Raw genomic sequence first — 26,326 nt, 5'->3', positions numbered from 1 at the left:
ACCTAGTGTTTTAAAATTTATTTATCTGGACCGGGTGTGGTGACTCACACCTGTAATCCCAGCACTTTGGGAGGCCAAGGCAAGCGGATCACCTGAGGTCAGGAGTTCGAGACCAGCCTGGCCAACATGGTGAAACCTCATCTCTACTAAGAACAGAAAAATTAGCTAGGTGTGGTGGCAGGCGCCTGTAATCCCAGCTACTGAGGAGGCTAAGGCAAGAGTATCGCTTGAACCCGGGAGGCGGAGGTGGCAGTAAGCTGAGATTGTACCACTACACTCCAGCCTGGATGATAGAGTAAAATGCTGTCTCAACAAATAAATAAATAAATAAAATTTGTCTGTATGAAGAGACTGTCTCACACCTTTTTTTCTCTTTCTTGTTTTCTGTTTTAATAAAGTTAAAGAGTAAATAAAAATTCACAAGCTGCTTCCTTGTCCATCTGCCTACCTCCCTCCCCTAACTGCAGTCTTTGGCACTGGTTCATTATCCTTCACCCCATTCACACAGACACTGGATATCCAACTGAGAAAACAGAACTGCTCTAAGTACACGGAGACATGATGTGAATTGTGTCCACGTTCAAGATTAAACTGAGTGACTCTGCATTTTCTGGCTTCTGGGTGGTTGCTCTTCATTAGGCAAATAGAAAAAAATTCCCTGGACCAGATGCTTCAAAGCTGAAGCCCCAAGACCACTGAAGAATGCCTTGAAGATACTATTTGCATCAAAATCACCCGTATTCATGCCCTCCTTGTCCAGGTCCTGGCCACTCTCCTGGAGAGTCTTTTTCTTGGGATCAGAGAAGATGGTAAAGGCCTCTCCAATTTCTTTGAACCTCCCCTCCTCCTTCTGAACTTCAGCACTGCCTCCACTGTGCCAATCTGGATGGTGCATCAAGGCCCATTTGCGATAAGCTTTCTTGATCTTGTCCTCAGAGGCATTCTTGTCCACTCCCAGAATCTTGTAGTAATCTTTCTTCTTACCCTTCTTCAGTTTCAGCTGTGCATTTTTTAGGAGTTGTTCGTGTCTTTTTGTTTTCTCTATCTGATACACTTTTTCATAATTGTGCACTGCTTCTTCATACTGTTTCATGTTCATGTAACACTGAACTCTTCTCAAGTAGGCTTTTAAATAGGTGTCATTGAGCTTCACTGTATTTGTGCAGTCTTGTATTGCATTATCTAGTTTCCTAAGCTTAGAATTAATGATAACCTGATTATAGTAGAGTTTAGTATTTATTTTTATATTGTTGGAGTTTATCCCCAGGGCTCCCATGTACAGTTCGTACGCTAGCTTGTAATTTCCTTGCTTAAATGCTTTATTTCTGCCTCCTTTCTTTGCTTTGAGTGCTTTGGGATTTCTGCAAGCAATGCAGGCCCTCTCATGGAGCCATCCTGAGAGCCTATACAAAAACCTTAATTGCCTTCTCAATACAATCTTCATAATAAAGGCAAAGACCTTACACATACAGAGGATCTGCATTGGTGGACTCCATTTGTAAAATGTCACTGGCCACAGATTGTGCTTCTGGATATGACCCAGCATTACTAAATATTCTGCTTTGAGGATTTTGAAGCAATGGCAGGCAGGGGCAAGTAGGAAGGCACAGTCCATGCAGAGAACAACCTTTCTAATATCATGCTTCTCAAAATCTGTTTTTGCTAACTTCTCATATTCCATGATTGAATTAGCATTCTTGAACTCCTGTTATTCCTGAGCATTTTTATGATCCAGTTCTAGGGCTCTCTGGAAACTGACATATGGCCATGGCATTCTCTAGGGAGAGAGGGGGCACTTGCCCTCTCCTAGATGTCCCTGAACAAAACTGTCATCCAATCTCAATGACTGGTGTGCATCTCCAAGAGCTTCCTGGAACCTTCCAAGCATAATCAATGTGGCTGCTTGATTACTGTAATAGCTAGTATTTTTAGGACATATGCCTAAGGCTTTTGTATAATTGTAAGCTTCGTTGTAATCTTTCTTCACATAATATGCATTTCCTTGTTCCTTGAAATACTCTGCTTTCCATGGTGTACAATTGTTGGTTAGACTTCTCCCTTTCCTAGAAGTGAAGTTCTGATGGGCAGCCAGCAAGTCTAACTTGTCTGGTTTCTATTAGCACATGGCTCTGCATCTGGCACAGACAGAGCAGATGCTCAGAAAACATTTGATTAATAAGTGATTGAGTAAAGGAAGCACTACTTAGTATGGTAGCCTTTAGAGAGATATTTTGTTGGCCTGGCGCAATGGCTCATGCCTATAATCCCAGTACTTTGGGAGGCCGAGGTGGGCAGATCACCTGAGGTCAGGAGTTTGAGACCAGCCTGGCCAACATGGTGAAACCCTGTCTCTACTAAAAAGACAAAAGTTAGCCAGGTGTGGTGGCACATGCCTGTTATCCTAGCTACTCAGGAGGCTGAGGCAGGAGAATTGCTTGAACACGGGAGGCAGAGGTTGCAATAAGCCAAGATCGTGCCTCTGCACTCCAGCCTAGGCAACAGAATGAGACTCTGTCTCAAAAAAAAAAAAAAAAAAAAAAAAAAAAAAGAACATTTGGGCATCAGAGACACCAGGACAGCAGTCTGCAACTAGGGATCCTAGAACTTTCTTTTTTTGTGACAATAGTTATTATCTCACTGAATGAGAGTTCTGTGGAACATGCTTTAGGGAAATGTCACTCTCAAGTTTTCTTATATGTCAGAAGGGGATAATAACACCTGTTCTACCATTATCTCAGAGTTACTGTGAAGATCAAGTGAGCTGGATATGAAAGACTTTTGCTAATGCCTATAATGTAAAGTTTAACTCTAACACTCTGCTACTTAGGTGAACTTATGCTCTACATGGGGCAAGAGTATAATGAGACTTGGAGGTTACAGAATAATGGAAAAGGAGTCATTTTGACCCATAAAAGGGTCAATTAAGGAACAGGTGCTGATAAGAAAATAGATTCTATTTCAAAGAATAGTTATGATCAGGTGAATGGCTTTCACTTAAAATCAGAGAAGATCTGAAACTTATATAGAAAAGGGCTTGTTTTCTTACCAAGTGGAAGTGATCTAGGAAAGGGACTAGAAACTATTATAAAAGTATGATTTGTGTGAGCAAGTTTGCCTAGCTGATTGAATATTAACAGTACCTTTAATAAAGTATATAATAGTTTGTTAAGGTTGCTGTAACAAAATAGCACAGGCTGTGTGGCTTAAACAACATAAATTTATTTTCTCAGAGTTCTGGAGGCTTGAAGTCAGAGATCAAAGTGTCTGCAGAGCTGATTTCTTTTGAGGCCTCTCTCCTTTTCTTGCAGATGGCCCTATTCTCCTGTCTTCACATGGTCTTTCTTCTGTGTGCATGCATATCTGTGTTCAAATTTCCATTCTTACAAGGATCCAGGTATGTTGGACTAGGGCCCATCCTAATGTCCTGACTTAATCTTAATTGCCTCTTTAAAATCCCTATTTCCAAATATAGTCACATCCTAAGGCACTGGGGATTAGGACTTCAACATATGAATTTTGAGGGCTACAATTCAGGCCAAAACAAGTTACACACAATTTGTACCATGCGATTATTATCTTTTCTTTATACACATGAAATGGCCACCAGAGGTTGCCCCTTTTGTGAAAGACATGGCAGAAAGACAAGAAAGTAAGGGGATTTGAACTCTGATTTTCTGGCTGGTGACAAAAAAATTATTAGTTAGCTGGGCTCTTGCCCATTTCTAGTTTCATCCCAACTTTTCTGTAGTGGATTACAGATGGCCACAAATTCTTTCCTACCTTCCCATTGAGAGGCAGAATCTATTCCCACTCTCCTTGTATCATGGCTAGGTTGCTGTGTGACTTGTAAGGCTGGGGTGTTAAGAGATTTGCAACTTTTGCCTTTGCTGCTTGGAATGCTCTCTCTGGGAAGTGCGCTGCCATGTAAAAAGTTTGTGAAACTTTCTGGAGAGAGAAGCCCTGTGGAGAGAGGGCTGAAGCCATTCACAGATGTTTCAGCCTCAGCTGATCTCCCAGCTGAATGCAGCCTCATGAGTGACCTCAGACAATCCCAGTGGAACAGATGAACCACCTACCTGAACCCTGCCTAGATTCTTGATCCATAGAATCATGAGTAAATAAAAACATTGCTACATAAGCCACTAAATTTTGGAGTAATTTGTTACACAGCAGTAGATAATTGAAGCCATCACCTATTAGTCAAACTGACTTTAGAGATTAATACTGTTCATTTCATGTTCTTTCCCATCTGTCTTTAAAATGCAACTTTTTTTTTTTTTTTTTTTTTTTTTGAGACGGAGTCTCTCTCTGTCGCCCAGACTGGAATGCATGCAGTGGCGTGGATCTTGGCTCACTGCAAGCTCCACCTCCCAGGTTCACGCCATTCTCCTGTCTCAGCCTCCTGAGTAGCTGGGACTACAGGTACCCATCACCACGCCCGGCTAATTTTTTTTGTCTTTTTAGTAGAGACGGAGTTTCATCGTGTTAGCCAGGATGATCTCAATCTCCTAACCTCATGATCTGCCCGCCTCGGCCTCCCAAAGTGCTGGGATTACAGGCATGACCCACCATGCCTGGCCAACAAAAACTTTTAAGAAGGATTATGCATTAGTGTAATTTGATTTCAGATAATTTTTTATTTTTTTATTTTTTTGAGACAGAGTTGTGCTCTGTCACTCAGGCTGGAGGGCATTGGTGCATCATGGTTCACTGCAGCCTCAGCGTCCCTGGGCTCAAGTGATCCTCCCATCTCAACCTCCTGAGTAGCTGGTATTATATGAGCACACCACCACACCTGGCTAATTTTTATATACTTTTTATAGAGACAGGGTTTCACCATGCTGCTCAGTCTGGTCTTCAACTCCTGGGCTCAAAGGATCTGCCCACCTCAGCCTCCCAAAATGCTGGGATTACAGCTGTGAGCTACTATGTCTGGTTATGGTTTCAGATAAAATTTTCAGATAAGAACATTAGGCTTCTGGTGGGGATGTAAATATATGTATGTATGGGCTGCTATATGGTAGGGGAAAGAAGACACTTCAAAGAAAGGAAAAGGCTATGAAAAAGTGAGCACATGTTAAAGACAAATGATAACAGCTACTATTTATTGATTGTGTACTATATGTCAGGAAGTATATTCAAGTTTTATATGCATGATTTCATTTTACTCTTATTAAAGTTCAAAGAAGATGACATTATTATTAATTCTTTTTTGTTTTTTGTAGGTGAAGTAATTATGCCAGAGACATTAGGAGACTTTACCAAGTTCACACAGCTAGAAAGTAGAAGAACTAAGATTTAATGTCTTCAGAGTCAGAGACTAGTTCTTAATCACCTTTCTACACTGCCTCTAAACTTGATCTACTCTATAATTTTGCTATGGCTTACCCTTTTTGCTTATAGTAAATGCTGTCATTCAAAATGCATTTTGTGAGCATCTGTTATGCAAAGGCACTGGATATTCAGATGCGAAAGATGATCCCTATTGGAGGTAAACAGCAGGAGAAGGTATACAGATGGCAGTGGTGGGACAATTCAGCTATGAGTTAGTGACTGTGATGTTTCCTCCACTATTTATTCATGAATATTTTGAGCATCAACTTTTTGTTAAATACTGGGTCAGAAGCTGTTGGGTTGAGAAACAGGAAGGAGAGATTGATACAAACTTTCACCACTTTAAGATGTATACTTTTTTACATATTAATATTTCTGAAATTATATGTGTTTTACAGTAATTACTAGCTTAAATGGTAGCATTGTTTTCTTCCTCAGTGGTACATAAAATAATGATGGTGGAATTTTAGATTCAATAAAATATGATTTTCAGTCTGCCAAACATGGTTCTTGTTCACAAGATGCTTAATATTTACGATCCTGCAATGTACTGGATTTCTCCCTACGTTTGTAACCATGTAACATCCTTCACCAATGTGCCGTCCTCCTCTTGGCCTGAGATAATGCATTTATTCAAGTATGGTTGTTTATTTTCTCTTTATACTGTCTCCATCATTGTTCAGCAAATGAAACTCTTTCATCTCTCTATCTTCACCCCAACTTCTTTCCTGGGCTCTGATTCATAACTGACACCTGAGTATTACAACTGTCTTTTCTTTATGTTACCTTGACCTGAATACAATGCACCATCTTTTCCTCCAAGCCAGATTATTCTCCAGGCTTCCCAAGATCTATCAGTTCTTGGGAACTGTAATTCACACTTGAAACCTTGGGAGCCATCCTTGATTCTTCCCTCTCCTTCGTTTCACTTGTACATATCTAGTATGCTATAAAGACCTGTACATGAGCCAGGTGTGGTGGCTCACGCCTGTAATCCCAGCACTTTGGGAGGCCAAGGTGGGCGGATCACCTGAAGTTGGGAGTTCGAGACCAGCCTGACTAACATAGAGAAACCCCATCTCTACTAAACATACCAAATTAGCCGGGTATGGTGGCACATGCCTGTAATCCCAACTACTTGGGAGGTCGAGGCAGGAGAATCGCTTGAACCCGGGAGGTGGAGGTTGCGGTGAGCCAAGATCGCGCCATTGTACTCCAGCCCGGGCAACAAGAGAACAAGAGCGAAACTCCGTCTCAGAAAAAAATAAAAAATAAAAATAAAAAGACCCGTACATGTTTCTTCTTGCATTGATCTCTCCCTTTCCAGTTCCACTATTGCCATCTCAGTCCAAGTCCTTGTCTAATCATGCATGAACTGCTATAGTCTCCCTATGATTCATCTGATCCATTTTCACCACTTTAAGTTTTCTCTAACAGTGTATTGTACACTTGACTCCCTGCTAAAAGTCATTTAATAGCCCCTTACTGATCACTGGATACATTCCAGACACCACAGCCTGGTATTCAAGTCTCTCTACAATTACTAGTCCTTTCCAGCTTCATCACCCACCATCTAAACTGGAGGAAATGTTCTACACTTTTCAGCTGCCACAATATTTGGCTTGAACCATTTCCTTTGTCTAGATTCCTACTCTCATTCTCTGGGCTTATCCAGCCAGGCTTTCCTTCAAAGCTCAGCTGACTCCTCCAGGAAAAGCGTTTCCTGATGGTTTGCAGTTTACAGTGAACCCTCTTCTCCTAACTCCTACAGTGCTTAGTGCATATATAAGTAATGTAACATTTAGTATGTGTTCCCTTCTATAGCTTTTTATCCTTTTACGCATAAAAATGTCTTTCCAATGAGAATTAAATGCCTTGAGGGCAGGGACCTGGCCATATTTCTCCATATTCCCAGTGTTGATGGTCTTTTAGATATAATCATATTTTAGACCTGGAAGTTCACCTAGCCCTACTGATTCCTTTCACAGTTGAAGAAACTGAGGCCCAGAGAGAAGTTGTTCAGACTCAGTAGAAAGCCATAGTCATAGCCAAATATTTGCTAACACTTACAAATTATAGGGGTTGGCTTACGTAGAATGGCAAGATTCATTAATGGGGAATGAGGGCACTCTCTGAATAAAGGAAGCAAGTAAAAATCATCACAGCCGTCCATGCATGACTGGACAGGGGCCTAGACTGAGATGGAAATAGTGGAACTGAAAAGGAAGGGATCAATGCAAAAGGAAAAGTGTGCAGGTCTTGCTAACTTACTAGATAGGTATTTTTGGCAAGTTTGGGACCAGCTGATTCAAGCTGCCCCCTGGGGCACGTGTAGTGGCTACTCGAGGGCTGGGCGGTCCTTTTGCACAACGCACAGGCTCTCGAAAATGGTTGGATGTTCACTGTTTCTTACTTGAGGGGGCTGCCCAGTCTTCTTCTTCTCAGGCATGTGGGTGGAAGAAAGTGAAACAGGTTGGCTTTCTGGCTCCTCGAGGGCACAGGCCCAGAGGAAGCCCTACTGCCCAGTGGTGAGGACCGGCCAAGGCTCTCTGCTCAGTGCAGCAAGCCAGGGCCCGCCCCTGACAGGAATCCGTTGGCTAAGCAGCCGTTCTGGCCTTGGCCATATCCCAGGAAAGAAGAGCAAGGGGCTTTCCACCTGCCCCCAGCCTAACCCGGGGCTGGAGACCTCTCGGGTTCCAGCGGCTCTTGCCCCGCCTCCTAAGCCGGCCGCCTCTTCTCCAGTCCAGGTTGCCCGCCCCTCCCCTCACGCTTGACGGGCTCGCTCCCGCACCGGGCGCGCGGGTACACGGAGGCGGAAGGCAGGAGGGGCAGTCTGCCGCGGGGGTGAGCGCGCAGGCGCCTTCGTGGGACCAGCTGCAGGCGCGAATCCCAGCGGTCGGCGGGCGGCGGGGTAAGAGCATGGGATCCTCCGGGTTCCGGACCCCGGGCCAATGTGGGGAGGTGCCGGGGGCTCGCAACGCGCCACGAGGCGGCGCAGAGCTGGCGACCCGGCTCCCAGGTCCACTCCACTCCCTGGGACGCGACGCGAGGCCTCCCCAGCCCTTCCCGCAGGGTCGCTTGGGGGTCGGATGAGGGGACGCGGTGATAGTGGTGGCACTTGCAGGCTGGGGCGGTCCTGTCACCCTTGTCCTTGAGCTTCTGAGAGCTTGGCCCTCCAGAGGAGGGGCGGAGAAACGTGAGAAGGGATCCCTTTCGCCCCATATGCTCGCCCGGCATAGCTGCACTCCACGGTGTTGTGTCCACTGCGGTGGAAGGACCTTTCAGACTAAAAGGAGCAAAGTCGGCTCTGGGATGTGGACCGCGGCGGGCTTGGCGTTTGTCGAGATGCACCGTCAGGCAAAAGATGACGAAAAGCGCCTCTACTGCCTGCCTAGCAACTTCGTGGCCAGTGGATGGGTTAGAAAGTTACTGTATTCTGATTTACAGGTGGAAAAAGTCGCAAATAACCCTTTTTCTGGTTTAAGGAGAACAGAGTGGTTAAAAACCTCGCATAACGTCTTTAACCACACAGGGATCAGTAAAATTAGGTACCTCCCCGCTTTGCACACGCAGATGCACACAGCTCCATTCACCAAGTACTTCTTGGGTACCTGCCTTCTGCTAACACTGTTCTACAAGTGGGGAACAGAGAGCAACGACTAAGACAGGAGGATCCCTGCTCATAGGGAGCCTTTACTCTAGTCGACACATCCAAGTAATTTCCTTTTACATTTTTTTTTTTTTAAATTGAGATGGAATCTTGCACTGTCACCCAGGCTGGAGAGCAGTGGCGCGATCTCAGCTCACTGCAACCTCTGCCTTCCGGGTTCAAGCGATTCTCCTGCCTTAGCCTCCCGAGTAGCTGGGATTACAGGAACGAGTCATCACGCCTGCCTAATTTTTGTATTTTTAGTAGAGATGGGGTTTCACCATGCTGACCAGGCTGGTCTCGAACTCCTGACCTCAGGTGATCCACCTGCCTTGGCCTCCCAAAGCGCTGGGATTACAGGGGTGAGCCACCGCGCCCAGCCCGTTTTATGCTTTTTAAATTGGAATATAACATAGAGAAAAATACTGTACACAAATTATAAGTTGTAACTTGTTAATTTATCCTAAAGTCAACACGTCTCCTAACCACTACTCAAATCAAGAAGCAAGATTCACAGCATTTCAGAAGAACTCTCTAGGCACCCCCCGCAACCATCATCCCTTCTTTCCTCCCCAAAGGTAACCTCCTTCCTGATTTTTAACACCATAGATTAGTTTTTCCTATTTATGAACCTTTCATGGAACCATATGATATGTATTCTTTGGTGTCCAGCATTTATACTGAAAATTTTGTATGTGAGATTGCACCATGTCATGTGAAAATACAGTTCCTGATAGTGAAAAGAATTGGAAGCAAATTGAAGGTAATGATACAAACAGTAAGGGGAGGAAACTTTAGTAGGATAGTCAGGGATGATCTTTCTGAGGGGATGATTTGAGATATGGCATGAATGACAAAAGATTAGCCATTCCAATCAGTTCTGAAGTTATCCCATGATGTTTTTATTTTAAATAAGAAAATAATTAGGGCTGGGTTCGGTGGCTTATGCCTGTAATCCCAGCACTTTGGGAGACCAAGGTGGGCGGATCACCTGAGGTCAGGAGTTCAAGATCAGCCTGGCCAACCTGGAGAAACCCCATCTCTACTGAAAATACAAAAATTAGCGGGCGTGGTAGTGGGCGCCTGTAATCCTGGCTACTCAGGAGGCTGAGGCAAGAGAATCACTTGAACCCAGGAGGTGGAGGTTGCAGTGAGCCGAGATTGTGCCATTGCACTCCAGCCTGGACAATAAGAGCGAAGCTCCATCTCAAAAAAATAGAAAAAATAAATAAACAAAATAAAATAAAATAATTTTAGATCATTAGGTGGAATGTACCAATTTTGCCCTAAATTTTTTAGTTGATTTATTCTATTTTCTGAATATATTTAAAGTGTATCCTGTGGTTAAAATGGTCCAACATTTTTCAAAGAGAAGAGGAAAATGTCAACTTTGTCAATTTGCTTTTTTTTGAGGTAGAGTTTTGCCCTTGTTGCCCAGGCTAGAGTGCAATGGCATGATCTCGGCTCACTGCAACCCTCACCTCCTGGGTTGAAGCGATTCTCCTTCCTCAGCCTTCCAAATAGCTGGGATTATAGGCGAGTGCCACCATACCTGGCTAATTTTGTATTTTTAGTAGAGATGGGGTTTCACTATATTGGTTAGGCTGGTCTCGAACTCCTAACCTCAGGTGATCTGCCCACCTCGGCTTCCCAAAGTGCTGGGGTTACAGGCGTGAGCCACCGCGACCAGCGTCAATTTGCTTCTTACTTTAAAATGCCAACCTAAGGAAAACTGTAAAAAAAAAAAAAAAAAAAAAAGTTAATGGTTAATTGATTTTAACTGCTTTTGTATTTTTTTCTCATGATCTGGGGCTATTCTTAATGATTCTTACAAAGGCTCATTTCTCTAAGATGGAAAGTTGGTGTGGTTAATGCAAGTATATTTTGGAAGAAAAGTAAAAACCAAACTAGAGAAATTATTTATTGGAAGACTTTCCCAAACTAAATACAAAGACAAAATTCCTCTTTCTCACTGTACCAAAGATAAATCACCCCTTTGTCTACCGTTGTGGTTTTATATTTACCTGTAGGTGAACATGTTTAAATAGAATTGACTGTATCATTATCTACATATGTGTTGTTTTTCTTCTCTCAGAAATATTCCGTTGTGAGAGTAAATCTTTACTATATTTTTAGACATATTGAGTCCCATTTAATAGGGAGAGCCACCTTTTGATGTATATTCCCAACTGAAGGACTAGGGAATAAGGAACTTGAAATACTACCTTTCCTTAACTTTCCTTCCCACTACCCCTCCCCTCGAATTCTCTATCCTTCTACTTGGTTTACTGGGTTCATTGTTTTAGGTACTGTACTCAGCTAAATCTTGATATCTTTTTTCCCCTTAGGATACTTCTACATAGACATCATCAGTTTTTGACTATTTGGAAACCAAGCATCATTAAAATCCTCTCAAACTCCTAATTGCGAAGAATCGATAACATTTCAAGAAGTGATAACATTTCTCTGAACAAGAAAAGAAGTGATTGACCACGTTTTAAAAGTACTCTGGCACTGGTGCTGTGTTTTCTTCCCCTCCCTAAATTTGAAGAACTATGGAGAAATGGTACTTGATGACAATAGTGGTTTTAATAGGACTAACAGTACGGTGGACAGTGTCTCTTAATTCTTATTCAGGTAATACATTTTTATTGTTTAAAAGAAGGAAATTTTCCTTTAAACAGGTGTTTGTTTGGAGAAAAGTTTATCATTTTCTGACCAGGACAGAGAAGAATTTCAGGCCTTTTTGATTGGTCGAGAAAATACATTTAAATGTCCAATTCTAATAGAAAGAATATGGATAAGAGCTAAATGGAAGCATGCTCTTTGTGATGTGAGAAAGCAAAAATGTGTTCTAACAGGTAAGATGACAAATTGAGAAATGATTCTGTATTACACATTGAAGAGGAAAATGAGCTAGCACTTCAAGGGAGGGGTGGAGTCTGTTTAGGGTAGAGAAGCATATTACTAGATTAAAGGGAAGCGATCAGTGGACAAGAATAAGATTGGGAATGAGGGATGGGGAACTGATGAGTATGGTCCTGGTGTGTTGGATTGGCTTAAATAGCAGGTACCTATTTAGCACGTCTCATGTTCCAGGCACTGTGTTAGGTTCTAAAAATACAAAGTGAATATCCAGTACTCAGAGGGCCCACATTTTATTTTATTTTATTTTTTTGAGACGGAGCCTCACTCTGTCACCCAGGCTGGAGTGCAGTGACGCAATCTCGGCTCACTGTAACCTCTGCTTCCTGGGTTCAAGCAGTTCTTCTACCTCAGCCTCCTGAGTAGCCGGGATTACAGATGCATGTGACCATGCCCAGCTAATTTTTATATTTTTAGTAGAGACGGGGTTTCACCATGCTGGCCAGGCAGACCTCATGATCCACCCACCTCAGCCTCCCAAAGTGCTGGAATTACAGGTGTGAGCCACCGCACCCAGCCAGAGGGCCCACATTTTGATAGTTAAATGGTCACAACACAGGGTGATAATTATAATGTAGAAGTATGTGTGAGGTACAGAGTTAATAGAGAAGTGAATGATCAGGATGCATTAGAGAAAACTTCAGGAAAGATGTTTGCATTCAAGGTTTGAAGGATGAGTCAGAATTTTCTAGGCAAATGAAGTGGAGAAGGTATTATAGGGTGCAGGAACTTGTGCAACAGACTTGGTGTCATAGAACATGGTTATTATAAGTATTGTATTTGAGTTGCATAAAAGATAGGAACAAAAAGGATGAGGAGAGAGTGACCAGAGAGTAGGTTATACAATTAGCTGGGCAAATTATTTGGTTGTGGAAAAATAACTTATGTTAGTGAAAAACGGTCATAGGAAAAAGAGATAAAGAGAAAAATGAGACAATAATAATAATAGTTGTAAGAGCTATGATATACACCAACACATACACACAGACACACATTTACTCTCATACATTTACTATATACACAGATACATATATGGATATTTATATGTATTTATATATGTGTGTATATAGTAAATGTGTATATACACAGACACACAAATATATAGGTATTTTATGCATATATATGCATACAATATGCATATATATGCACAATATTTGTGTGTATATAGTAAATGTATATATACACAGACATATATATGGATATACACGGACACACATATGTATAAATATCTGTATGTGTGTGTGTGTAGTAAATGTGTATGTAGAGAGTAAATGTGTATGTGTCTGTGTATATCGTAGCTTTTTTTTCAGAAAAAAAAAAGCTCTGTCACCCAGACTGGAGTGCAGTGGTGCAATCTTGGCTCATTGTAACCTCTGCCTCTCAGGTTCAAGTGATTCTCTTGCCTCAGCCTCCTAAGTAGCTGGAATTACAGGTGCACGCCATAACGCCCAGCTAATTTTTGTATTTTTAGTAGAGACAAGGTTTCACCATGTTGGTCAGGCTGGTCTTGAACTCCTGACCTCATGATCTGCCTGCCTCGGCCTCCCAAAGTGCTGGGATTACAGGCGTGAGCCACTGTGGCTGGCCTGTAGCTCTTACATATGGATGTATATGCACACAGACACATATATATGTTTTGTAAGTCTTTTTTTTTCTGTGGAGACAAGGTTTCACTCTTGTGGTCCAGGCAAAATGCAATGGCATGATGTTGGCTCATTGCAACCTCTGCCTCCTGGGCGCAGCGATTCTGCTGCCTCAGCCTCCCGAGTAGCTAGAATTACAGGCGTGCACCATGACGCCTGGCTAATTTTTGTATTTTTTGTCGATATAGGGTTTCATCATGTTGCTCAGGCTGGTCTTGAACTCCTGAGCTCAAGTGATCTGCCTGCCCCAGCCTCCCAAAGTGCTGGGATTATAGGTGTGAGCCACCATGCCCAGCCAATATTTTAACCAGACTATAGTTTCTCTTTTCTCTTAAAACATTTTTTTTTGTGGGGAGGCTAAGGTGGGTGGATTGCTTGAGCTCAGGAGTTCAATACTAGCCTGAGTAACATGGCAAAACCCTGTCTCTATTAAAAATACAAAAATTAGCTGGGCGGACACCTCTAATCCCAGCTGCTGGGGAGGCTGAGGCACGAGAATTGCTTAAGCCTGGGAGATGGAGGTTGCAGTGAGCCGAGATCATGCCACTACACTTTAGCCTGGGCGACAGAGCAAGACTCTGCCTCAAAAAAAAAAAAAAAAAAAAACAACCAAACAACAAAAAAACACTTTTTTGGGCTATTTTTATTTTTTAATTAAATTAAATTAATTAATTAATTTTTTTTTTTGAGACAGTGTCTCCCCCTGTTGCCCAGGCTGGAGTGCAGTGGCATGATCTCGGCTCACTGCAGCCTTGACCTTTGGGCTCAAGTGATCCTCCTGCTTCAGCTTCCTGAGCAGCTGGGACCACAGGAATGTGGCTAATTCCCTGGCTAATTGTTTTGGTTTTTAGTAAAGATGAGGTCTCACTATGTTGCCTAGGCTGGTCTTGAACTCTTGGGCTTGAGCAATCCTCCTGCCTCAGCCTCCCAAAATACTGGGATTATAGGCATGAGCCACTGTGCCCGATGTTTTCAAATACTCTGGCTTAATATAGTTTTTCTTTATTCAGCATGAATTTAAAGGACTTGTAGAAAGAACTTGTAAGAACTACTGTGTTTTGAGTATGAGTATTTAGTTTTTACCACAACCACTGAAGACAGGTAATATCTTTGATTTACAAATGGAAAATGAGACAACCAATAAATGACAACTGTGATTCAAATATAGTTGTATTTAATTCCAAAATCAGTGCTCTTGTGACTCTGCTCTATGCCTTCTGAATGAGTTGGAGGAATATTGAGGAAGTAAAATCACTTAAATGTAGCAGTTGACTTGGGCTCAAATCTTAGCTCTTTCACCTGTTAGTTGCCTGATCTTGGGGAAGTTATTTAATTTCCTTGTGCCTCTTCTATCAAGTGGGGTATTAATACATACTTTAAGAGGGTTCTTGGCAGGGCAGTGGCTCACGCCTGCAATCCCAGCACTTTGGGAGACCGAGGTGGGCCGGTCACATGAGGTCAGGAGTTCGAGACCAGCCTGGCCAGCATGGTGAAACCCTGTCTCTACTAAAAATGCAAACATCAGCCAGGTGTGGTGGTGGGTGCCTGTAGTCCCAGCTACTCCGGAGGATGAGGCGCAAGAATTGCTTGCACCTGGAAGGCAGAGTGTGCAGTGAGCCGAGATCACTGATATTTTACTGATATTTTACCAATTGATCTACCAGTTATTAAGAGAGCTGTAGTTTCTCTTTGTAGTTTTGTCAACTTGTGTGTGTATATGTTGTATCTATATTACTAGGTGATTTAGAATTGTTTTTCTTTTTTCTTTTCTTTTTTTTTTTGCTTTTTGAGATGGAAACTCACTCTGTTGCCCAGGCTAGAGGGCGCAATCTCAGCTCACTGCAACCTCTGCCTCCCAGGTTCAAGGGATTCTCCTGCCTCAGCCTCCCTAGTAGCTGGGATTACAGGCGTATGCTGCCACACCCAGCTAATTTTTGCATTTTTAGTAGAGACGGGGTTTCACCATGTTGGCCAGGCTGGTCTTGAACTCCTGACCTCAGGTAATCCACTGCCTTGGCCTCCCAAAGTGCTGGGATTACAGGTAGAATTTTTTGTGTGTGTGTGACTTAAATTTCATATCACTGTTACTTCCCTGTTTGTTTACAGTATTGCTTTTTTGTTAAAGTTTGTTTCCTCTAAAATTAATATGGCTATAATAGTTTTCTTTAGTTTGATTTTTGCTTGTTATATCTTTTTCTGTCCTTTTATTCTTTACCGTATGTTTAGATATGTCTAAGCAATTTCCCTCCCCAATTGCTGTTTCCCTCCTCTACTGGTTTGAAAGCTGTACTTTATTTTCTTCTTTCAGGACTTAATCTGGAGATTTTCAGTTGCATATTTAACATAACAAAGTCTAAAGTTAATATTTATATCCTCTTGAACAATGCAAAGACTTTAGAATGTTTTAATTCTGGTTACAGATCCTCACTTCCCAGGTTAAAATATTACTGTGTAGGATTTTGTTTCTTCCATGATTTTTAATCCTATAAATTAAGGCATTAATGACTTGTTTTGTACAGTTAATATTGTTTTATTATTTATTTATTTATTTTTAGGGATGGGACCTCACTCTGTTGCCCAAGCTCAAGTACAGTGGCGTGACCATAGTTCATTGCAGCCTTGACTTCTTGGGCTCAGAGGATCCTCCTGCTCTAGCCTCCCCAGTAGCTGGACCTACAGGTGCTTGCCACCACACCCAGCTAAATATATATTTTTTAATTTTTAGTAGACATAAGGTCCTGCTATGTTGCCCAAGCTGGGCTCAAACTCCTGTGCTCAAGGGGGATCCTCCCACCTTGGCCTCCTAAAGTGCTGGGATGGCAGGTATAAGCCACTGCGCCCTGCATTTTTATTTAGTTTTACTCTTGTGTTTAGCATTTTCTGTTCACCCTTCCTTCTTACATATTGTGTCTTTCTTTGAGATCGTTTTTTTTCTTCCGGGAGTACACCTTTGGGAGGTTTTTTTAGTGAGAGTCTGTTGGTGGCAAACCCAGTTTTTGTCTGAAAATGCCTTTATTTGGCTTTCAGTCAAAATTTTGCTAGGTATGGAATTGTTTTGATGGTTATTTTCTCTTAGTATTTTGAAAATATCATTGTTTTTAAATTTGTGTCGATGTTTGGACATCAGCTGTCATTTTAATTGTTATTCTTTTGTAGGTAATTTGCCTTTCTTGCTGCATTTTCACTACGATTTATCTTAGTGAATATTAAAAAATCTGTCATCTTAGGATTTTTCTGTGATTTCTGTCTCTAAGGAATGGTATTTTCTGTACTAGAAACTTTTCAGCTACTGTGTCTTCTTATTTTTCTTCCTTTTAGAACTCTGATTAGATATATGTTGGATCTTTGGTTATTAATTCCACAGATATGTATAGGCCATTCACTATGTGCCAAAGGCTGGTGATGCAGCAGAGAATAAAATAGACAATAATCTCTTCTCCTCGTTGACTTTATAGTTCTCAGTTATCTCTTCAAATATTGTATCTTCCTCATTTTTATTCTTGTACAACTCTTGTTAGATGTATGTTGGGTCTTTTCATTCTGTCTTCTGTGTTTCATAATCTCTTGTATTTTCCATCTCAGGGTTTCATCACAGTGCTTCCTTTATAATCATCAAATTTGCTTTCCTGTTCATTACTTTTTAGCTGTGCTTAATCTTTTTTTTTTTTTTTTTAACTCCCCATTGAGTGTCAAGGTTTCAGTTATTATGTTTTTTATTTCCAGAAGTTCTCTTTGGTTCCTTTTTAGGTCTTGATCATTTCTGATGGTCTCTTGTTCCTTCAGCATACTTTCAAGGTCTTCTTTTGTATTGTTAAGCGGTTGAACCATGCTTATTTTATGTTCCTTATCTAAAAATTCTAATATCTGCATTCTGATTTCATAGTTTTTTGTTTCTCCTGACTCTAGCTCATGGTATTTTGTTTCTTCATGAGGTTGGTGATTTTTAATAAAATTGTGAGTTTATGTAATTTGGAACTTATCTGTGGTAATTCTTTGAGGCTTGAGTTTCCTGTGCAGTTTTCCACACAGGGTTTATATTGCTTCCTGGTAGGCATCTCGGGCAGTATTAACAAAAATCAGACTAAATTAGCAACTTAAGGTTTCTTTGGGTCATGCACTTGGTGTGAATTCAGGCCCCAACCTGAGTGAATGCGGGCATAAGGTCAGGAATTTTCTTTTTTTTTTTAATTTTAGTTTTTTTTTTTTTTTTTTTTTGAGACTCTGTCGCCCTGGCTGGAGTGCAGTGGCCAGATCTCAGCTCACTGCAAGCTCCGCCTCCCGGGTTTACGCCATTCTCCTGCCTCAGCCTCCTGAGTAGCTGGGACTACAGGCGCCTGCCACCTCGCCCGGCTAGTTTTTTTGTATTTTTTAGTAGAGATGGGGTTTTACCGTGTTATCCAGGATGGTCTCGATCTCCTAAGGTCAGGAATTTTCTAAGGACTCTTTTTCCTTTTTCCTGTACTTACTGGGAGCCAAGGCCGAGATGAGTACTATCTTCACTATCTCCCTAAAGGCATTGTTTTTTAGTAGAGGGTTCTCTGACCTTGAATTCCTACCTGTTCAGGTCCCAGGCTTTGCCTCCTTACTGATTGCATAGGGCTCCTGGTAGCCAGGCTGTTGACCACCAGAGATCATTGTATACCCACAAGGTAAATGCTTACTTCTCTGAATCTACACTTTGTTGTTGTTTCTGGGGCCTCTAAGGAATTCTTTCATGTTACTGCTAGTTCAGCCATGTATTAAAATTATATATTTATAAAAGTAGGATATGTAATACTATATTATTATATAAAAACAAATATAAATCATACATTATATATAAAAGATCGTATATAAAACATTATATTATATACGTTTTCTATTGAATGTTACCTAGGATTTTTACTGGAGGTGTTTTTGGACCCTTTGTCTGTCATATTGCTGGAAACTGAAGTGCCATCTGTATTTTTAAAAGCTCCATAAGTTATTCTAGTGTTTACAGAGGGTTAATAGACCTGATGGTTGAAGCCAGGGGTTGAGGGGCAAAAGCAACAGGTTTGGGAGTTGCTTTTGCCCCTCAACAAAAACAACTTTTGTGCAAGAAGAAAAAAGATTTAACCACTGATCGTCTCCAGAGAGAAGGGGGAATGATTAAAGGAGACTGAGAAGAAACTGTAGCAGGCTTAGCATCTGGAGAGTTTGTTTTTCTAGAAGCCAAGAAACCAGAGAACTCTACGAAATGAGGACCGGCCAACAGTATCAAGCTATAGACATGTCAAGGAGGATGAAAATTTAAAATAGACAAGGGATCTATAGGAGGCCATGTGAACCTCCTGGTTGCCAGACTGTAATGAACTGAGGACTAAATGGTAGTTGTCAAATGGACATAGCAACTTTCAGGAAGTTTGTTAGTGAATGGAAGAAAGGAAGTAGTTTGGTGGCTGAAGTGGGGGAAGAAGGGCTGAGGAAAGGTCCAATTAGAAGTTGTTATATAAAATATGTAACTTATAATATTAGTTTTACTTTTAGTCCATAATTGGTCCATTGGAAAGTCATCCCCTTTTCTGACTTTGGTACTAATTCATGGTGATTACTTAGTTTGCAATCTTTTTTCCAGTTTTTCTTTTGTCTCCTAATTTTGACACATACATTATTTTCTTATTTATTTTAAGGTGAAGTTGAAAAGAACTAAAACCAGAGTATAGGCTAAAATAATACAAATTTTAAAATGATACTATTTCAGTATTGCTGGTTTATATAATCAAATGCTTAATGGGAATTCAGGAGGGGACAATTCATCCGATACTTCTCTATCCCTGTGACTTACATATATTACTTAATCTGACATTTCTTTCACGAACTGAGTTTACTCAATCACTTTTCTCATCTGGAAAAGAAAACAGGACTCCAACTCCTTATTTTAAACCCTGCTTTTAAGTTGTCTGTAAGAAAATCAACAGAATCAGATTCCTTTTGGGTTACTATATAAGAAAAATATTGTTATTGCACATTAGTAGATTATTTGAAGGCATCTTGTAGATGGCTATGATATATTTTTGTCATTTTTCAGATAAGGAAAATAAAAATGCTAAACATTAAGAAAAATGGTGGCTGGGCACAGTGACTCACACCTGTAATCCTAGCACTTTGAGAGGCCGAGGCAGGTGGATTGCTTGAGCCCAAAAGTTTGAGTCCAGCTTGGGCAATATGGGGAAACCTTGTCTTTATAAAAAATACAAAAATTGGCTGGGCGTGGTGGCTCACGCCTGTAATCCCAGCCCTTTGGGAGGCCAAGGCAGGTGGATCATGAGGTCAAGAGATCAAGACCATCCTGGCTAACACGGTGAAAGCCTGTCTCTACTAAAAATACAAAAAATTAGCCAGACGTGGTGGCGGGCTCCTGTAGTCCCAGCTACTCGGGAGGCTGAGGCAGGAGAAAGGCAGGAGAGCTTGCAGTGAACTGAGATCATGCCACTGCACTACAGCCTGGGTGACAGAGTGAGACCATCAAAAAAAAAAAAAAAAAAAACAAAAAAGCAAAAATTAGGTGGGCATGGTGGCGCATGCCTGTAGTCCCAGCTACTGATAGTGGGGGCTGAGGTGGGCTCCCTTGAGCCCAGAAGGTCAAGGCCGCAGTGAGCTGTGATCACACCACTGGACTCCAGCCTGGGTGACAGAACAAGACCCTGTTAGAAAAGAAAAGAAGGAGGGGAGGGGAAGGGAGGGAATGGGAGGGGATTCCATTATAGAACTCAACCCCATCATAAAGAATATAACATTTTTAGCATTCACGTGTGAGGAACTTATGTGTCATTGGAGGTTGGGAGAATTAATGAATAACATCTGTGATTCTGCTGAGATAGTTTTCCTTCTGTTGATTAACATACTGTTTGTGGTATCCTAATTTGTATTGCTTTGTTTTTAAGAGGTGGGTTTTCACTGTGTTGTCCAAGCTGCAGTAGAGTGACTATTTACATGGTGTGATCATCAGGCACTATAACCTTGGGCTTCTGGCCTCAAGTGGTCCTCCCACCTAGCCTCCCACTAGAAATGCATCATTTTTAAGCATTGTAAAATCTCTCAGCTTGTACCACTGCTCCCAGCTCATAATTTCCTTTTTTGTTGTTTTTTAAAAGTTTTTTGCTTTTAATTTTTATGGGTGCATAGTAGATGTACATATTCATGGGTCACATGAGATTTTTAAAAAAATTATTTATATTTTTATTATTTTAAAATTTTAATTTTATTATTATTTTTTGAAATGGAGTCTCGCTGTGTCACCCAGACTGGAGTGCAGTAGTACCATCTCGACTTACTGCAACCTCTGCCTCCCGGGTTCAAGCAATTCTTTTCCCTCAGCCTTCCAGGTAGCTAGGACTACAGGCATGCTCCACCACGCCAAGCTAATTTTTGTATTTTTAGTAGAGATGGGGGTTTCACCATGTTGACCAGACTGGTCTCGAACTCCTGACTTCAAGTGATCTGCCCACCTCAGCGCCCAGCTGATTATTTATTATTTATTATTTTTTTTTTGCGACAGAGTCTTGCTCTGTCACCCAGACTGGAGTGCAGTGGTACGATCTCGGCTCACTGCAACTCCGCCTCCCGAATTCAAGCAATTCTCCTGCCTCAGCCTTCTGAGTAGCTAGGATTACAGGTGGGTGCCACCATGCCTGGCTAGTTTTTTGTATTTTTAGCAGTCGGGGTTTCACCAGGTTGGCCAGGCTGGTCTCAAACTCCTGACCTCAGGAGATCCACCCGCCTCGCCCTCCCAAAGTGCAGGGATTACAGGCATGAGCCACCATGCCCAGCCTATTTTTATTTTTTTGAGACAGAGTCTCACTCCGTTGCCCTGTGCTCCAACATAGGCTGGAGTACAGTTGTGAAATCTTAGCTCACTGCAGCCTCTGCCTCTGGGTTCAAGTGATTCTCCTGCCTCAGCCTCCCGAGTAGCTGGGATTACAGGTGCCCATCACCATGCCCTGCTAATTTTTTTGTATTTTTAGTAGAGATAGGGTTTCACCATGTTGGCCAGGCTGGTCTTGAACTCCTGGCGATCTGCCTACCTTGGCCCCCCGAAGTGCTACGATTACAGGCATGAGCCACCGTGCCTGGCCATTATTTTACTTTTTAGATACAGTGTCTCACTATGTCACCCAGGCTGGAGTACAGTGGTGCCATCATGGCTCTCTGCAGCCTTGACCCCCTGGGCTCAAGTGATCCTCCTATCTCAGTCATACAGGTAGCCAGGACTATAGGCACATACCACTGCACCTGGCTAACATGAAATATTTTGATACAAGCATACAATGTGTAATAATCACATTAGGGTAAATGAGGTATTCATTACCTCAAGCATTTATTGTTTATTTGTATTATAAACATTCCATTTATACTTTTAGTTATTTTAAAATGGTACAATACATTATTATTGACTGCAATCACCCTGTTGAGCTATCAAATACTAGATCTCATTCATTCCGTGTAATTATATTTTTGTACCCGTTAATCTTCCCCACCCCACCCATCCTTCTCAGCCTCTGGTAACCATAATTGTGTTCTTCATCTCCAAGAGTTCAATTGTTTCAATTTTTAGCTCCCACAAATAAGTGAGAACATTGAAAGTTTGTCTTTCTGTGCCTGGCTTGTTTCACTTAACATCATGACCTCCAGTTCCAACTATGTTGTTGCAAGTGACAGGATCTCATTCTTTTTTATGGCTGAATCCATTTGATTTATTCATTCGTCTGCTGATGGACACTTAGGTTGCTTGCAAGTCTTGGCTATTGTGAACAGTGCTGCAATAAACATGTGAGTGGAGATATCTTCAATATATGGATTTCCTTTATTCTGGGTATATACCCAGCAGTGAGATTGCTGGATGTTATGGTAGTTCTATTTTTAGTTTTTTGAGGAACCTCCATACTGTTCTCTATAGCGGTTATACTAATTTACATTCCCACCAACAGTGTACAAGGGTTCTCTTTTCTGCACATCCTCACCAGCATTCATTATTGCCTGTCTTTTGGATAAAAGCCATTTTACCTGGGTGAGATGATGTCTCATTGTAGTTTTGATTTGCATTTCTCTGATGATCAGTGATGTGGAGCACCTTTTCATATACCCGTTTGTTATTTGTATGTCTTCTTTTTTTTTTTTTTTTTTTTTTTTTTTTTGAGGCGGAGTCTTGCTCTGTCGCCCAGGCTGGAGTGCAGTGGCACTATCTCAGCTCACTGCAAGCTCCGCCTCCTGGGTTCACGCCATTCTCCTGCCTCAGCCTCTCGAGTAGCTGGGACTACAGGCGCCTGCCACCACACTCGGCTAATTTTTTTGTATTTTTAGTAGAGATGGGGTTTCACCGTGTTAGCCAGGATGGTCTCGATCTCCTGACCTCGTGATCCACCCACCTCGGCCTCCCAAAGTGCTGGGATTACAGGCTTGAGCCACCGCGCCCGGCCTGTTATTTGTATGTCTTCTTTTGAAAAATGTGTATTCAGATCTTTTGCCCATTTTTTAATTGGATTATTTGATTTTTTTTCCTATTGAGTTGCTTGAATTCCTTACATATTCTGGTTTTTAATCCCTCGTCAGATGGGTAGTTTGCACATATTTTCTCTCATTCTGTGGGTTCTGTCTTTGTTGATTGTTTCCTTTGCTGTGCAGAAGCTTTTAAACTTGATGGATCCCATTTGCCCATTTTTGCTTTGGTTACTTGTGCTCATAGGGTATTACTCAAGAAATTTTTGCCCAGACCAATGTCCTAGAGAGTTTCCCCAATGTTTTCTTCTACTAGTTTCATAGGGTGAGGTCTTTTTTTTTTTTTTTTTTTTTTTTGAGACGGAGTCTTGCTCTGTGTCCCAGGCTGGAGTGCAGTGGCGCGATCTCGGCTCACTGCAAGCTCCGCCTCCCGGGTTCACGCCATTCTCCTGCCTCAGCCTCCCGAGTAGCTGGGACTACAGGCGCCCGCCACGTCGCCCGGCTAATTTTCTTGTATTTTTAGTAGAGACGGGGTTTCACCGTGTTAGCCAGGATGGTCTCGATCTCCTGACCTCGTGATCCGCCCGCCTCGGCCTCCCAAAGTGCTGGGATTACAGGCTTGAGCCACCGCGCCCAGCCAGGGTGAGGTCTTATATTTAAGTCTTTAATCGATTTTGATTTGATTTTTGTATATGATGAGAGATAGGGGTTTAGTTTCATTTTCTGCATATAGATAATCCAATTTCCCCCCAAAGACACTCTCTTTTCCCCATTGTATGTTCGTGGCACCTCTGTCAAAAATGAGTTCACTGTAGATGTGTGTATTTGTTTCTGGGTTCTCCATTCTGTTCCATGGTCTAGGTATCTGTTTTTATGCCAGTACCATGCTGTTTTGGTTACTATAGCTCTGTAGTAAAATTGAAGTCAGTATAATATAATTCCTCCAGTTTTGTTCTTTTTGCTTAGGATAGTTTTGACTATTTGGGATCTTTTGTGGTTCCATATAAATTTTAGGATTATTTTTTCTATTTCTGTGAAGAATGTCATTGGTAGTTTGATGGAGATTGCATTGAGTCTGTAGATTGCTTTGGGTAGAATGGACATTTTAATGATATTGATTCTTCCAATCCATGAACATGGAATATTTTCCCATTTTTTGGAATTTCTTTCATCAGTGTTCTATAGTTTTTTATTAAGATCTTTTACTTCTTCTTCTTTTTTTTTTTTTTCCTGAGATGGAGTCTCGCTCTGTCACCCAGGTTGGAGTACAATGGCATGATCTTGGCTCACAGCAACCTCCACCTCCCAGGTTAAAGTAATTCTCCTGCCTCAGTCTCCTGAGTAGCTGGGATTACAGGCGCATGCCACCACACCCAACAGATTTTTGTATTATTATTATTATTTTTTTTAGTAGAAGCAGGATTTCACCATGTTTGCCAGGCTGGTCTTGAACTCCTGACCTTGTGATCTGCCCATCTCGGCCTCCCAAAATGCTGGGATTACAGGCGTGAGCCACCACGCCCGGCGTTGCGCCACTGTGTTTGGCCTGATCTTTTATTCTTTGGTTAATTCCTAGGTATTTAATTTTATTTGTGGCTATTGTAAATGGGATTTTAAAAATTTCTTTTTCAAATTGTTCACCATTGGCGTATAGAAATACTACTGATTTTTGTATGTTGATTTTTTATGCTGCAACTTTACAGAGTTTGTTTTACAGTTCTAATAGTTTTTTGATGGTGTTTTTAGGTTTTTCCAAATATAAGATTATATCATCTGCAAACAAGGATGATTGGACTTCTTCCTTTCCAGTTTGGATGACCTTTATTTCTTTCTCTTGTCTGATTGCGCTAGCTAAGACTAACAGCACTATGTTGAATAACAGTTGTGAAAGTGGGCATTCTTGTCTTGTTCCAGATCTTAGAGGAAAGGCTTTCAGTTTTTCCCCATTCAGTATGATACTAGCTGTGGGTCTGTCATTTATGGCTTTTATTGTGTTGAGGTATGTTTTTTTCTAAACTCAGTTTTTTGAGGGTTTGTGTCAGGAAGGGATGTGGAATTGTATCACATACTTTTTCAGCATCAGTCAAAATGGTCATATGGTTTTTGTCCTTCATTATGTTGATTTGATGTACCACATTGATTGATTTGCATATGTTGAACTATTCTTGCATCTGTGGGATTTATCTGGGGTAATGATGAATGATCTTTTTAATGTATTGTTGAATACAGTTTGCTAGTATTTTGTTGTGGATTTTTGCATCAATGTCCATCAGGGATATTGACTTGTAGTTTTTTTTTTTTTCTTTTTTTAATATGTCTTTTTCTGGTTTTGTTATTAGGGAATACTGGGCTCGTAGAATGAGTTTGGAAGTATTCCTTCCTCTATATTTTAGAATAGTTTGAGTAGGACTGATATTAGGCTTTTTCTTTAAATGTTTGGTGAAATTCAACAGTGAAGCCGTCAGGTTCTAGGCTTTTCTTTGCTGGGAGACTTTTAATTACTGCTTTGATGTCATTGCTTGTTATTGATCTGTTCAGGTTTTAGATTTCTTCATGGTTCAGTCTTGGTAGGTTGTATGTGTCTAGGAATTTTTCAGTTTCTTCTAGTCTTTCCAGTTTATTGGCATATAATTGCTCATAGTAGTCTCTGGTGATCATTTGAATTTCTGCAGTATGGGTTGTAATGTCTCCTCTTTAATCTCTGATTTTATTTATTTGAGTCTTCTTTCTTTTTTTTCCTAGTCTGGCTAAAAGTGTCTCAATATTGTTTATCTTTTCAAAAACCAACTTTTTGTTTCATTTATCTTTCAATTTCCATTTATTTCTGCTCTGATCTTTACTATTTCTTCTACTAATTTTGTGTTTATTTTGCTCTAGCTTTTCTAGTTCTTTAAGATGTATCATTAGGTTCTTTGAAGTTTTTCTCTTTTTTGACATAGGCACTTATTGCTATAAACTTTCCTCTTAGTACTGCTTTCACGTATCCCATAGGTTTTGGTATGTTGTGTTTCCATTTTCATTTGTTTCAAGACATTTTTTTCTTTTTAATTTCTTCATTGGCACACTGGTCATTCAGGATCATATTGATTAATTTCCATGTGTTTGTACTGTTTCCAAAATTCCTCTTGTTATTGATTTCTAGTATTATTCCATTGTGGTTAGAAAGATACCTGATATGATATCAATGTTTTGAATTTTTTCAGACTTGTTTGTGGTCTATCATATGGTCTATCTGTGTGCCAAGGAGAAGAATGTGTATATTCTCTAGCCATTGCATGAAATGTTGTATAAATATCTGATAGGTCCATTGATAGGTCCA

General features: G+C 41.1%; 1 protein-coding gene and 1 pseudogene across 1 annotated transcript in view; one reads left to right on the top strand and one right to left on the bottom strand.

The window, feature by feature from the left end:
* Positions 1-635: 635 nt before the first annotated feature.
* On the bottom strand, positions 636-8,571 carry LOC103225913 (dnaJ homolog subfamily C member 7 pseudogene; annotated as a pseudogene).
* Positions 8,136-26,326, top strand: part of ALG6 (ALG6 alpha-1,3-glucosyltransferase) — a 65,991-nt gene continuing 47,800 nt past the window's right edge. Inside the window, exons 1-2 of the mRNA XM_007978483.3 lie at positions 8,136-8,245; positions 11,332-11,620. Coding sequence (XP_007976674.1) covers positions 11,539-11,620 — 82 coding nt within the window. The 5' untranslated portion in view covers positions 8,136-8,245; positions 11,332-11,538. The remainder of the gene's footprint in view (positions 8,246-11,331; positions 11,621-26,326) is intronic.

Source organism: Chlorocebus sabaeus, chromosome 20, assembly GCF_047675955.1.
Source record: "Chlorocebus sabaeus isolate Y175 chromosome 20, mChlSab1.0.hap1, whole genome shotgun sequence".
Lineage (NCBI taxonomy): Eukaryota > Metazoa > Chordata > Mammalia > Primates > Cercopithecidae > Chlorocebus > Chlorocebus sabaeus.
Note: the sequence above shows the minus strand (reverse complement) of the source record. Positions and strands in the feature narration are given on the sequence as shown.